The sequence below is a fragment of the Rhinolophus sinicus genome, chromosome 1 (genome assembly GCF_057876585.1).
Source record: "Rhinolophus sinicus isolate RSI-liver-muscle chromosome 1, RSI-T2T, whole genome shotgun sequence".
In the NCBI taxonomy this organism is placed as follows: domain Eukaryota; kingdom Metazoa; phylum Chordata; class Mammalia; order Chiroptera; family Rhinolophidae; genus Rhinolophus; species Rhinolophus sinicus.
In genome coordinates this window covers 158,040,002-158,052,951 of record NC_142501.1, presented here as the reverse complement: position 1 = coordinate 158,052,951, position 12,950 = coordinate 158,040,002, and the positions used below count along the sequence as shown (strand labels likewise).

The 12,950-nt window shown below is 37.3% G+C and overlaps 1 protein-coding gene across 4 annotated transcripts in view; it reads right to left on the bottom strand.

Annotated features, from left to right (window-relative positions):
* Nucleotides 1–708: 708 nt before the first annotated feature.
* The window catches only part of LOC109440620 (alpha-fetoprotein-like), a 35,022-nt gene continuing 22,780 nt past the window's right edge, over nucleotides 709–12,950 (bottom strand). For 3 of the 4 annotated variants that reach the window (XM_019720801.3, XM_074324462.2, XM_074324464.2), the window contains 2 exons: nucleotides 4,861–4,993; nucleotides 709–1,202 (listed from right to left, as the gene is read on the bottom strand). In XM_019720801.3, the coding sequence (XP_019576360.3) occupies nucleotides 1,155–1,202; nucleotides 4,861–4,993 (181 nt within the window). In that variant the 3' untranslated portion in view covers nucleotides 709–1,154. Of the gene's footprint in view, nucleotides 1,203–4,860; nucleotides 4,994–11,533; nucleotides 11,649–12,950 lie in introns of those variants that run through there. The other variant, XM_074324463.2, reaches the window with a different exon arrangement.

Genomic DNA, 12,950 nt, shown 5'->3' with positions numbered 1-12,950 from the left:
TACTTCTTGTCTTAAAACTAGCCAAACTGGCTCACTCACCGTTCTGTGAAACACCTCACACTTCACCACATCTCTCTCTGTTGAAACCATGCCCATTGTCTAGTCCTTGACCAGGGTCACTTCTTCCATGATCTTTCCTCGTCTTTGTGACACTGTGTGATCTCAAACTCCTATGCATCACATTATCAGTTAGCTCTGCTCGTGACCCTGGACATTTGAAATGTACCCTTTATTATAATTCCTTATGTGTTTATATTTTGCATGAATTCTTGAGTGCTCTGGTCTCAATCATATTCATATTCCTCCCTGCAGCAGCTAGCACAGTGTATTGAATGCAATACGTACTTAACGTCTGTTTATTGGATTTAACTTGCTAATGTATAGGAACATGTTGAAATCATTGGAGTGAGGAATACTATTTAAAATCAAGTAAAGAGCACTATAATGAGATTTAAATTTTTTCTCTAATCAAAATAATTCACTTACTTAAGAAGCACTAAACTAGTACTGATTATTTTTTATTACCCCCAAAACATGTGGAAAAGTAAAAATAAATCCAAATAAGATTTTATATCATTTATGCCAGGATTTCCAGGGAAAAGACTACTATTAGAAATCATCAGTGGAAACTCAAATTAATAGAAACATATTAGGAACCCTTGGTTCTAATGTCAGTATCCCATACACAGGGTAAAGATGAAAGGCAAAACAGTTATGAAGGTAACTTTATTATAAGCACATTTCATTCAATTCATCAATAATCACTTTTAAGAGGTGTAGATAGAAACTCCAGTTGCACTTGGGGTCTTTTTCTCTCTGAAAATCCCATAGCCAGTTCCCAGTTGATGTGGAGCCCATTACATCTATCTGAGGCATCACAAAGGTCCCTTGATTTCATGTTTCATTTTGCTGTTTCTAGGAAGCAGGAAGCTTAGGAGGGAGGGAGAATGAAAGTGGGTTTTATGAGGGTAACAGTAAGTAGATTTCTCTGCTGAGTAGGAAAGGAAAGATTTAGTGTAGACTGGCTAGCGTTCTTGAGTAATATTGTGAGTAGCTGAAATATTATTTTGTTGATTCTTATTCTATTTTGCGTAGTAGACATGAGAAATAAAATGCACATCTCAGCAAAGATTCTATGTCGACGTTTGCTGGGATCATTTACCTCCCAAGAGAGACTGGCACTTTTCGATCAGTTTGGATTCCTGAGGAAAAAAGCAAATAAGCACATCTGTGAGGAAGAGAGAGGAAAAACCAACAAACAAAAACACCTACACAGCTAGGATCCCCAAATAGAATATCTTTAAGATGTCCCTGTTGTATGCCTGAGTTGGGTTCTAATGTGCCTGCTTCTCAAGATCTTAGAATTTCTCACAGGACTAGTCTGTGAGTTTAAGGATTTAATTAACTGCAATGCCTCTCTAACTTTTAGGACCCGAGACTTGGAATAAATAAAAATTTGCTTCCTCTTCACAAAAATATGGGACTCTTTTGCTGCAGGGTAAAAATGGACAACATTAGCTTCTCATTGAATCTTAAGACTGCTCTAGGCTAATCCCTGACTAGTCAATAAGGAGTCAAGTACAGGGTCTCAAGAGGCATAAACCACTAAAATAGATTAGATTATCTCTACCTCTTTCATAGATACTGCTGTAGACCTCTATACATATAAATTCCAGCAGTTTTCCCAAATTTTTACCTGTATTGTCATTATTCAAATAAAAATCATTTGTAGAAGCCCAGATAGATAGATGAAAGTGAGCTCTTTAACCAAGTGAGAATGGGACCTCCAGAACTCCGTGGCTAAGATAGGCACAAGCGCGCCCGCACACATGCGCACACACACACACACACCCTGACGGTTAGATGACTTGCACTCCTCAGAACCCCTACAATACTGTGGAAAATGGCTAGAAGTCTATTAATTTAGTCCTCCTTTCTACCCTCAAATAGTACCACACCTAAATCATCTAGAGAGACTGGAATCTGTTTAGACTCATTGAAAAAAAACAAAAAAAAACAAAACAAAACCTCTGGAGTTTAAGGTATTCTCACTTGTTTGGTAACCCAGACTTTTTAAATCAACCTTCATGGGAAATTTTCCCATAAGCAACCCCAAGACCCTCATATTTAATCTTATTCATTTTCTCTGAACCTAGCAATAGTGGAGGAAATCACATTTCTCCACATTAGTCGTTCCTGACCTTATTTATTCCATAGTTCCTTGGTAAGTTTCTAATTTGTTATGATAACAAATGCTGGCGGGGGGGTGGGGGGGAGAGTTTCTGATAAGGCTGAGGTAGAAGAAAGGCATTATAATGAGGAAAGTCCTACATGGAATAAGAAATGATGATATCTCTACATCCTGAGGTAAGGCCCAAGCAAGATTTTGAAATACAAAACATGAACTCCTGATGAAATGCAGGTAACAGAGAAAAGAAAGAGGAAACATTTTCCTTGCAGAGACCAAATCGGCCACTCTGATATCCTATAATCCTGGACATGTTGGGAGACAGCTAACATGTCACTTATCCTAAGACTTAGGGATAAAACATTGCCAGTCTATTTTTCCATATTCCGTGGGAAAAGCTTTTCAATTATTTTTTCCATTCTACTCTTTGGACATAACGATTTGCCAGTATCCTTTCAAAATGTGTTGTCTCTCATCTTTTTCAAAATTCCAATGCAATAACGGTAAAAATATACAAAAAAAAGAAAAAAGAAAGAAAGGAAAGAAAGAAAGAAAGAAAGAAAGAAAGAAAGAAAGAAAGAAAGAAAGAAAGAAAGAAAGAAAGAAAGAAAGAAAGAAAGAAAGATAGATAGATCACTATCAATGTAAGAGATATTGATGAACTTCTGGGGGGAAAAAAAAGCCATTGGTATGATATGAACCAATATACACAAACTTCAGAAATAGGAGCTCAGAATAGTAACATGAATAGATATACCAGCAGTAAAAGACCAGAAAGTCATTGATGTCTGAGCTGCTTTTGTTCTTATCTACTGTACAGCCTGTTTTTGAAGATTTTTCTGTTTTTCAAAAACTTCCTAAAGATTCCTGAAGCTACCACTATCCTTTCAAAAACTAAATTTTACTTAGGTTAGTCAGAATTTGATCCTATTATTTACAACTGACTAGACTCAACTAACATACCAGCAAAAATATTATGAAACTATTTGGATAAAATAATATTTATAAATGAAGGACCCAGAAAGTTTATATTCCATGTACCCATTCTGAAAAAATACATACATACATATACACATATGAATGCAGCCCAACGAAACTTAAAAGAATCCAAGAAAAAAAACAAAAAAAACAAAGGGGATTTTAGAAATAATTAAATTTACCTAGGATTACACTGAAAAGAAACCCCATGTGGACAACCATGAATTAGGACTAGAAATTAGTAGATTCAAAGTGAAAGATTAAGTCAGAGGACTTTTTGACATACAGCTTTAAGATGATAGAATATTCTATTTTAAAAACTGTATGATTAAGAAGCTGAAATATTTTAATGGTGTGATTAAAGTAGGTGCTTTATTTGTGAACATGGTAAAACAAAGACAATTAGAAACTCTCAGAAAAGAAGGATGTACTAGGAAATCATAGTACAAACATACAAAACTAAATAAATGTGGCATGATTTTCTACAGTTGATAGTAGGTAAGGAAATATATTTCATTTTATCTTGACACATTTTAGGGTATACAGGATAAGTCAGGAACCAATTGGTCAATTCATTAATGGTATTGCTATAAATAATTTTCCAAGTAAATGGGCATGGCAGTGTTCTAATACAAGCTTATTGACAAAAACAAGAAGTGGAATCGATTCAGCCTGAGGGGTGTAGTTTGCCTACCCTGGACTAGACCACAGATATAAGACTTTTAATATAACATACATGTACAGTTTAGCTGAATAGGTAGAAAAGAGTCACCGAAGGTTGTTAAGGCATTCATGAAAATTGTTACCTGTGAAATGATTTTCTGGGCCACGCTAAGCTTATCCACTGTCCTAACCAGCCCCAGCCTGTTTTGACTGTAAAGTCTGCTTTATTTTTTTAAAAATACATACTTGCATTTCTCTACTCACATACAATTATCTACTGTATCTAAGTTTCTGCTCCTCAACTCATGTCCCTGGGAGAGCTGTCCATCCCAAGTCCGCTACATGACTTTACATGAATATTCTATGCCACCACGATATTCTTTGAAATTTAAGTCACACAACTTTACCATCTTATGAAAAATAATTTATTTGTTAACTATATGCAATTAAATTGCAGAAAACAGTCTCCTGGTAGTCAGTTTGGTGTGTATGCGCAGATAGACACTCTTTTCTGGCCATTGCTCTTTCCTCTCTCTGTTCTCCTACCCCTATTCTAATGATCTTCTAACTACTGAGAAAATGAAATCCTTAGTTTCCCTAGTTAACCTGCAAACTACATTTGGTGACTCTTCCTGATTGTGCCCTCAGAAATTTCTAGAACAAAACTAGCATTTGCTCAGACAGGTCCTTAAATGGCTATTTCTTATAAATTTTTCTGTATTTCCAAGGACACCATTTCTTTATAATTACCAGAGTCTTCAATTCATCCTTCTTTCTCCCACCCCCAATTATAAACACGCCCAGTCCATCCGGTGCCATGACTCTTGTATTCATCTCCATTCATGTCTCACACTCCTAGTTTCCTCAAATAAACATAACTATTAACATATCCTAAAACCAAATATAATCAATTACACCAGTCCATCTAGACAGTGATTTTCTCCTAATTCACTCATAATTGGAATAGAGATTTTTTTTAACTTTAATAACCGCTAAGAGTACAGAGAGAATAGACAAGGAAACAGGGATACCTCTTCTTGGAAACACATTTCACTTTTTTCTGCTTGGCAGCACATCTTCACCAGGTGAGTGAAATCCACAATAATTGATTGGAACTGCATCTCTGTTGCATATGGTTTCTGCTTCACAAGGTTGCTGAGAAGTCTGAAATCAGAAATGCGTGGTAAAAATACAAGCACTTCCTCAGTTCTAGAAAGGCTGCTTGCAAACCAGCCTTAGTTATTTAAAGCTACATAGGACCATGCCTTTTCATCACTCCCACTCCTAAGTTTAAAGACCCTCAAAATGCCCTGATATCTTCATACTTTTCACAATGTCCATCACCAGCTTCATGTTTTATTCAGCATACTTTTCTTCAAGCACATCTCTTCCAAGTAAGTATTATATTAAATTTAATTATCTTCATGTAATTTTTACTAGGGTAAATATTTTTGTTTTCTATTTTCATTGCATGGAATGGTAAATAGGTTATATAGTAAATCAGATAGTTTTCCTATAAGATTTGTTGTAAACAACACTTATAAACAACAGCTTCCAAATAAATATTACAGCTATACACATCTGGAAGTTGAGGGCCCTGCACATGATAAAAACAGTAAATTAATTTGAAATTTCAATGGCTTGACAATCATCTCAGATTTCTCTCACAGAATGAGTTTCCATCACAACTATATAAACAAGTGTTTCAAACCACTCTGAATATTTAAAATTGTAACCAGGTTTCTGTCTATTTAATAAAAGAGTATTCCAAATCTTCCAATGTTATCTTTCCCTTCATTTACTGTTTTAGGCCAAAAGAAACTTAATCACAAAGGAAACAAAGCATGAAGGGTAGGGGAAATGTACATTAATTGGAATTTTACTGCTTATCTAAACATCTGTGGCACCCCAAAGCCATTAATACAGTAACGCCAAAGACCACTGATCTCAGATCACCATGACAAATATAACAGTAATGAAAAATTTTGAAATATTGCAAGAATTACCAGAATGTGACAGAGAGACACAAAGAGAGCAAATGTTGTTGGGAAAAAAAATGGCACCAACAGACTTCCTTGATGCAGGGTTGCACAAACCTTCAATCTATAGAAAAAGAAATATCCAAAGCATAATAAAATGAAGCATGCCTGGACAAACGAACATCATACTCAATGATGAAAGGCTGAAAGTGTTTTCCTGAAGATCAGGAACAAGACAAGGATGTCCGTATTCACTCTTTTATTCAAAATAGTACCGGAAGTCCTAGCCACAGCAATCAGACAAGAAAAAGAAATAAAAGGCATCCAAACTGGAAAGGAAGAAGTAAAACTGTCATTATTCGCAGATGACATGATACTATATATAAAGAACACCAAAGATTCCACACAAAAAAACTATTAGAACTGATAAATAAATTCAGCAAATTAGCAGATGCAAAACTGGGGAAGGAAAATTTTGAGAAATAGTGACAGAAAATTTTTCAAATTTTGTAATAAATATTGATCCTCCAAGCAGCAAGCTCAAGGGATACCAAGTAAAATAACCAAAAGAAACCCATACCGAGATACACTATAGTCAAAGTATTGAAAACAAATTACTAAAAGAAAATCTTGAAAACAGCCTTAGAGAAAAAGACAAATTGTATGCAGAGGAACATTAATACATAGTTATATTGATTTATCATAAAATTGGTGCAAGGTATAAGACAATAGGAAGGCCATATAAAGTACCAAAATAAAAACAAATTTCTCAACCTAGACAATGCCTTCAAAAAGGAAGGCAAAGTGTCAGAAATGGTAACTTTGCAGGTAAATATTTCTTATTGTATTTATCATTTTTTATTGTTTTTTAATTTTTAAAAGATAGTTGGCTGTTTGAAATAAAAACACAGTGTAATGGAATTTATTGTATATGTAGAAATAGATAATATTACCAAAAGTGGAAATATAAAAGAAAAAATTATGATTTAAAAAGAAACAAACAAACAAAGTATGCCTGTACTTGTGAGACTCATCCTGAGACAAGAAGTCAGGCTCATTGACTTCCATTCATTAGGAAAGGCTTGGTTAGTGGTAGACAGGAGAAATTCTGTGATTCCAGTTGGGTCTCCATTGGACCCATATCTGAGTCATTTGGGATCAGAATAACTCTTTGAAAAAGTGCTATAAAAGTACTTCATAAAAGTCCTGCAAACCATTAAGACACAAGCAGCACTGCCATGGTACCTGCTAAAAGCATATAATCCTGGGGGTCAGTGGAGGGTATTATTTTCTTCTTACAACTAAACATAAAGCAGCTTTGTCACATCAAGGGAACCAGTCTTCAGCTGAGTGGGAGACAGTGGTACCTAGAGGGTATGACTGTTCCCCGGGGTACAGAAGCCGTGCCAGGAGAGCATGACTGGAGAATTCCTGGGGCGTAGGAGAGGTGAAGGGAATTTCATAAGTTCTTCCCTGAGGATTCTGGGGATATTTGCTAGAACTGAAATTTTGTATAAGTGGGTAGTAGCAAGAGTATGCAAAACTTGCATTATTAAATATTAGATTGATAGACTGTGGACAGAGGGCAGTTGTGGACACCCCCCTCTCCAGTGCACTTGTATACATATGTGACATTATATGTTCCTTATCTAGTACATATGTTTATAATAGATATTTCTGCCATGTTGGAATAAAAGCATTATAATTTTCTTCTCTCTACTGTATTTTCTTAATATTCTGCAATGATTATGTATTACTTTAATAAGAAAATAAATCAATATTTTAAAAGAAATAGAGTAGTACAAGTATTATTTTTTCTATCCAACTGTACCTATTCCATCTTCTAATCAGACCTAAACTTGATTGCACTCGAAAGGAAACATTGTACTTGTTTGTGTCTCTGTATAATTCAAGTCTGTATGGTTAGATATATAGTCAAATCAGTTTATGCTATCTTCAAAGAAAAAATATCAGTTTTTAACAAATTAATTATTTAAAGTGAGAAACATGGGCTATTTCCCATTGGAATTTGGTGGATTTTGGCTCAGAATATATTTTACTACAGAAACAATATTGCTCATGATGCTGAAATTCACTGACCAACCCATAAATAGCCTTGGATAGCAAAAGTCCCAGGTTGCAGAAACTACCATCATTGGTACCTACACAGTGAGATTATCCTGTTTCCAAACACCCATTTGGAGCATCTATGGTCTGGCTTAAGGGATTCAGCACCACAAGGGGCCAAAGCTGGTGTAGGAAGAGGACAGAGTTTACTGCTAATTCATGCAAAATCTGGAATTCTCTTTCCTTCTAATGTCATTAAAAGGGCACAATCTGAAGTCAAACTTGCTTTGGTTCAAATTAGGTCCTCCACTCACTCGTTTGTGTGATGGTGGGTGAGAGACTTAACCTCTCTGATCCTCATCATTATAAAGAAAATTTGAATACCTACATTGCAAGGTTTTTTTAGAACCAAAAATAATATATTCAAGATCTGGTATACTGAAGACACTCAATACATAGTGGCAAAGATAAAGAATTATGATACTAATGATAACAGCACAACTTGCTTCCATTTCAAATTATTGACTGCTTCCAACCATGGTCTCCCTCCTCCATGACTCCCACAATAAATGGTACATCATCATAACTTTTCTTCTATTTATTCATGTATTAATTCAGTACATAACTGATGAGCATCTTTACAATTTCCCTGAGGATCTGAGTTGTAGATTCAACAATTACAGGGAAACCTATACATACTCTACTTCTCTTTTCTCACTTACAAGCTGTGGGATTCCAAATGCCTTCATGGTTTGGTCTTTCCCAACCCCTCTAGTCTCATCCCATAAAAGTTATCTCCCTTCTCTCACCCTATGCCTCCACACACTGAACCGCTCTGCTTTTCTTTTTCCCCTGCTGAGTCAACTGGTTTCTGAATGCACTTACCCAGAGGAACAAGTAGAGGGAAGATGAGAGTAACTGTTAGGTTTCCAGAAGACCAGCCCGCAGCTGCTTATTTAAACAAAGAAAACCACTCCCATTGCACTGCTATAGGCAAGGAGAGAAAAAGAAGAAGAAAGAGGAGGAGGAGGAGGAGGAGGAGGAGGAGGAGGAGGGGGAGGGGGAGGGGGAGGAAGAGGAAGAGGAAGAGGAAGAGGAAGAGGAAGAAGAAGAAGAAGAAGAAGAAGAAGAAGAAGAAGAAGAAGAAGAAGAAGAAGAAGAAGAAATCTCCCATTATGAGAAGGCAAAAAGTCTGGGAAGGAGATTCAGAGCGGGAGTATCAGGATGTCACGTGAGCTCTCCTTGGCACTCCAGATGTAAAGGCTGCCATTTCCATAACTAGGGACTCTGTGCCCCTTGGAAGCTGGACACCCCCTCCCCAGTAACTATGTCATATGCTTGTCATCTGCTTGCAGTTGCTTTACCTCTCCTGCTCCCTCCTCCCTCCCCCACTCTGATCTCTCTACCTACCAACTGAACTGCTTTTATTTAAAAATATCCCCCTAATCCTTTCTATTGTTTTAGTTTTACGTTTTTAAATCTTAAATTTTATTTTACTTTTCAATGTTATCAACTTCTTTTTGGTTTTTCACTTCTATGATATTAACTTTTACTTTCATTAAATTTATCCACCATTTTATTTAAAATACACTTTAGTCTTTACATGCTGTCTTAAATTTTAACATTTCAACTCAATATTTTTTTTATTTTTCTTAATTGGATTTGAAATTCTTTTACTTTGAACTTCTATGTCTGTTTTTATTTTCTGTGTCCTATTCTGAGACGTTAACTTCTACCTTCCCTTTATTATCCTGCTGAATTTTTTTTTCCTCTTCAGGAATCCTAATCCCTTCACTTGTTTTTTGTTTTTGTTTTTGTTTGTTTTGTTGTGTGTGTGTGTGTGTGTGTGTGTGTATTTTTGTTCTGGTGGTCAGCCAGAATTATATAAGGGTGAAAGCCATGGAGAGAGCCCTTGCCACTATCCCAGGAAACTGGAGGGTTTTTTTCCAGCTGGCCTTTCACTCCCAATATGGACCCTCTCAGAACATTCCAGAGATCCTCAATTAACTCTCTCTATGCTATTCTTTTCTCTATCAGAGAACACAATAAATTCACTGGAACAGGGATGCTTTCTAATATTTCACACTTATTATTATTTCGCCCTTATATGAAGAGCTCCATGTTTTAGAAATTACAGCAGTATTATAACCCCTCAATTAGGGCACACTAACAGCTCGATGTTGGCAGTTAAGTTTATGCTTTTTGACCCAGACTGCTTGGGTGCAAATTCCAGCTCAACTACCTAGCTACCTGTTGCATGATCTCATACTAGGTCTTCTTCCCTTCACAGACTCAGTTTCCTCATAATTAAAATGGGGTAATAATATTACAGACCTCATAAATTTGTGACAAGAATTTGTTGAGATGACATGTAGAAAGTGGTACCTATGTATGCACAGAGAACTTCCTCAAGAAAAAGCTAAGCCTGCACTCCAGAAGTAAAAATAGACTTCTTTCTCCTAATGTTCTCACATCAAGCCTGGGCTAAAGGAAGAATGACTAACTAAATGCTGCTACAGTGTTCTTCGGGTGCTTATTGGAAAGTTTTGAAGTCTAGTTTATGAGCAGCTCACCTCACCTGGGGAAATGAAGAAAGGACTTCAAGGACCAGCGGGCGTATAAGAACACAAGGACTGTGATAACACAGAACCAGTAGCAACCTTGTGTTTGCTGACCACGAGAATGTGTTCATCCCCAAAGCAACAAATACTTTGCTTCACTTGGCAAGATGATATTGTCAGACTGATAATATTTAGACATTGCAAGAGTAAGTCTTAGAGTAAATAAGATAATTAGAAATGAGGTACCACTTCTAATGTTCTTGGGGGAGAAGGAACAGGGAAAACCAGGGCCTGCTTTTCCTGAGGACAGGGTCAGGGGCCTGTAGGAGGGCAGGAAGCATGGTGGGCACGCTAAGGGAACTGCCCCACTGTCAAAGGTGGAAGTGCTTTCAATGCATCCTGCTGATTCAGAGACACTGGAATTTCACCCTTTGGCTTTTCCTAAAACAGTCACCGTTTGTCGACTCCAAATGGGGCCTCGAACATCACGTCCATCATCAGCAGAATTCATTCCCAGGGAGAATGCCTGGACCATGGGAGTAACTTGGCTCTAGCTGAGTGGGGTGGGGGTGAAGTAGATGGTCGATGGCACTAAGAAGGACATTTCTTTGCAGCAGCAAACAAGTAGCTTCTTTTCTAAGACCTGATAATAAGGGTTCCATTCAATCCATCAGTGTGATGTGGGATAGGGAGAATTGCGAGAAACGCCAGCCACTTGTCAGCTCTCAGGAGCTAAGGGCAGGACCAGCTGCCCTAAGGTTGTGTGTGCTGCCAGTGGTACTTCCAAGGCCGAGCTCGTCATGCCTGTCACCTCAGTCACGTCACAAAGCTAAATCTCCCAGATCATCTGCCATCATACTGATGTTTCTACACCCCTAATCTGAACCATCTCCTGCCTCCTTGCCCTCCCTAACTTATCCTCTGTCTGCTTTGTAACTTGAGACTTTCTCATCAGAAAATTTCCCTATATCCACAGCTTCTTTTCGGAACTTCTCTTTCTGGCTCTCTATGAAAACATGGGGCTCCCCAGAGGACACAGCTGCCTCTAAGATCTCTCAAGAGGAAGCTAATTTTGCTTGACTTCTACTTGCCTTAGCACCTAGTTCTCTTACTGCTTCCAACATACTTCTCCTTCATCCTCTTTTAAAAATCATAACTCCTTTGCAGTATACGTCACCAAACTCAAACATCCCCCATCCCTGTTTATTCCTGCTGTACATAGAAAACTTTGTCATACCCCTCATTTTTGATGAATTCAGAACCAGTTAATTGCTGTACATTCCATTATTATATTGACATTCATCATTTTCTGTAATTTCAATAACTACATTAATGATCCACATGTGACAAATTTTTTTTTAAATGGGCCTAATTGTCTATCTTTTTCTGTACCCATGTCCTTTACATTGTGACTTTACAACTCTTCCTATCAAGAAGTGAAGTCTATTCCCACACCTGTTTAATACGGGCTGGGCATATGACCTGCCTTCCAGCAAAACTGGCATTGCATTGTTCCAAACCTGGGCCTTAAAAGGCCTGCACACTTTCCCCCTTTCTCCAGCTACTATATGAAGAAGCCTGGATTAGTTTGCTGGAGGACAGAAAGCCACATGCATCAGAGACAAGCCATCCTAGCCAAGGAAAGCCTTCTGCCAGCTGTCTTAGCAGCTGACTTAGCAGTTGAGCAGAGACTCTTGAGCCAGCTCCACTGAGGATGGCTGAGGATGGCCCAGGTCAGCAGACTCATCCAATCAGCCCACAGATACTTGAGCAACAATAACTGATTCTGTATTGAACCACCACATTTTAGCATGATTTGTTATGCAGCAAACACTAACTAAAATATCATATGAGGAATGGATGAGGGAAGAGATTTGACAATGAGCTGCAATGGCAGGTGGGCAAGAGGAGGGATAGCACAATGGAATGACTACATATTTTAATCGATGCTGGAAAAGCAAGGTTGGAAAAGACCACTGGGCTGAATTCTATTGCTGACTTTATCCAGAAACCCTTTTTACATAGAACACACATTGGGAAACCCTGATCAAACGTAAAGTGACTATGTTCTTCTGGCAACATTTCTGATCAATAACCTTTAGTACCAGTAAGAGCAACCAAATCAGAATAGCACTTTGTAAAGTAATAACTTATATCCATAATTTTTTTTAATTTACAAATATTTTCATATGCATTATACATATCATGCATATAATGTGCACGTGCACACACACTCATGCGTTTCCCCTGGAGATCTATCTGCAAAGTAAGAGTATAACATCCCAACCTCATTCTCAGTTAGCAGTGAAATAATAGGGACCTATCCTTAATCAGCAACACAAAATATCTGTAAATAAATTATTTCTTTCTCTAGCTCCAGAAGTAGAAATTTGGTTGGAAGTAAGGAAACAGATTTCTACTTAATAAAAAAGATAAGCGTTTTAGTTAAGTGTATCTAGAGATAATTAGGCTGCTTTAAGCAAATGGTCTTTCCATTACTGGAAATATTCATGG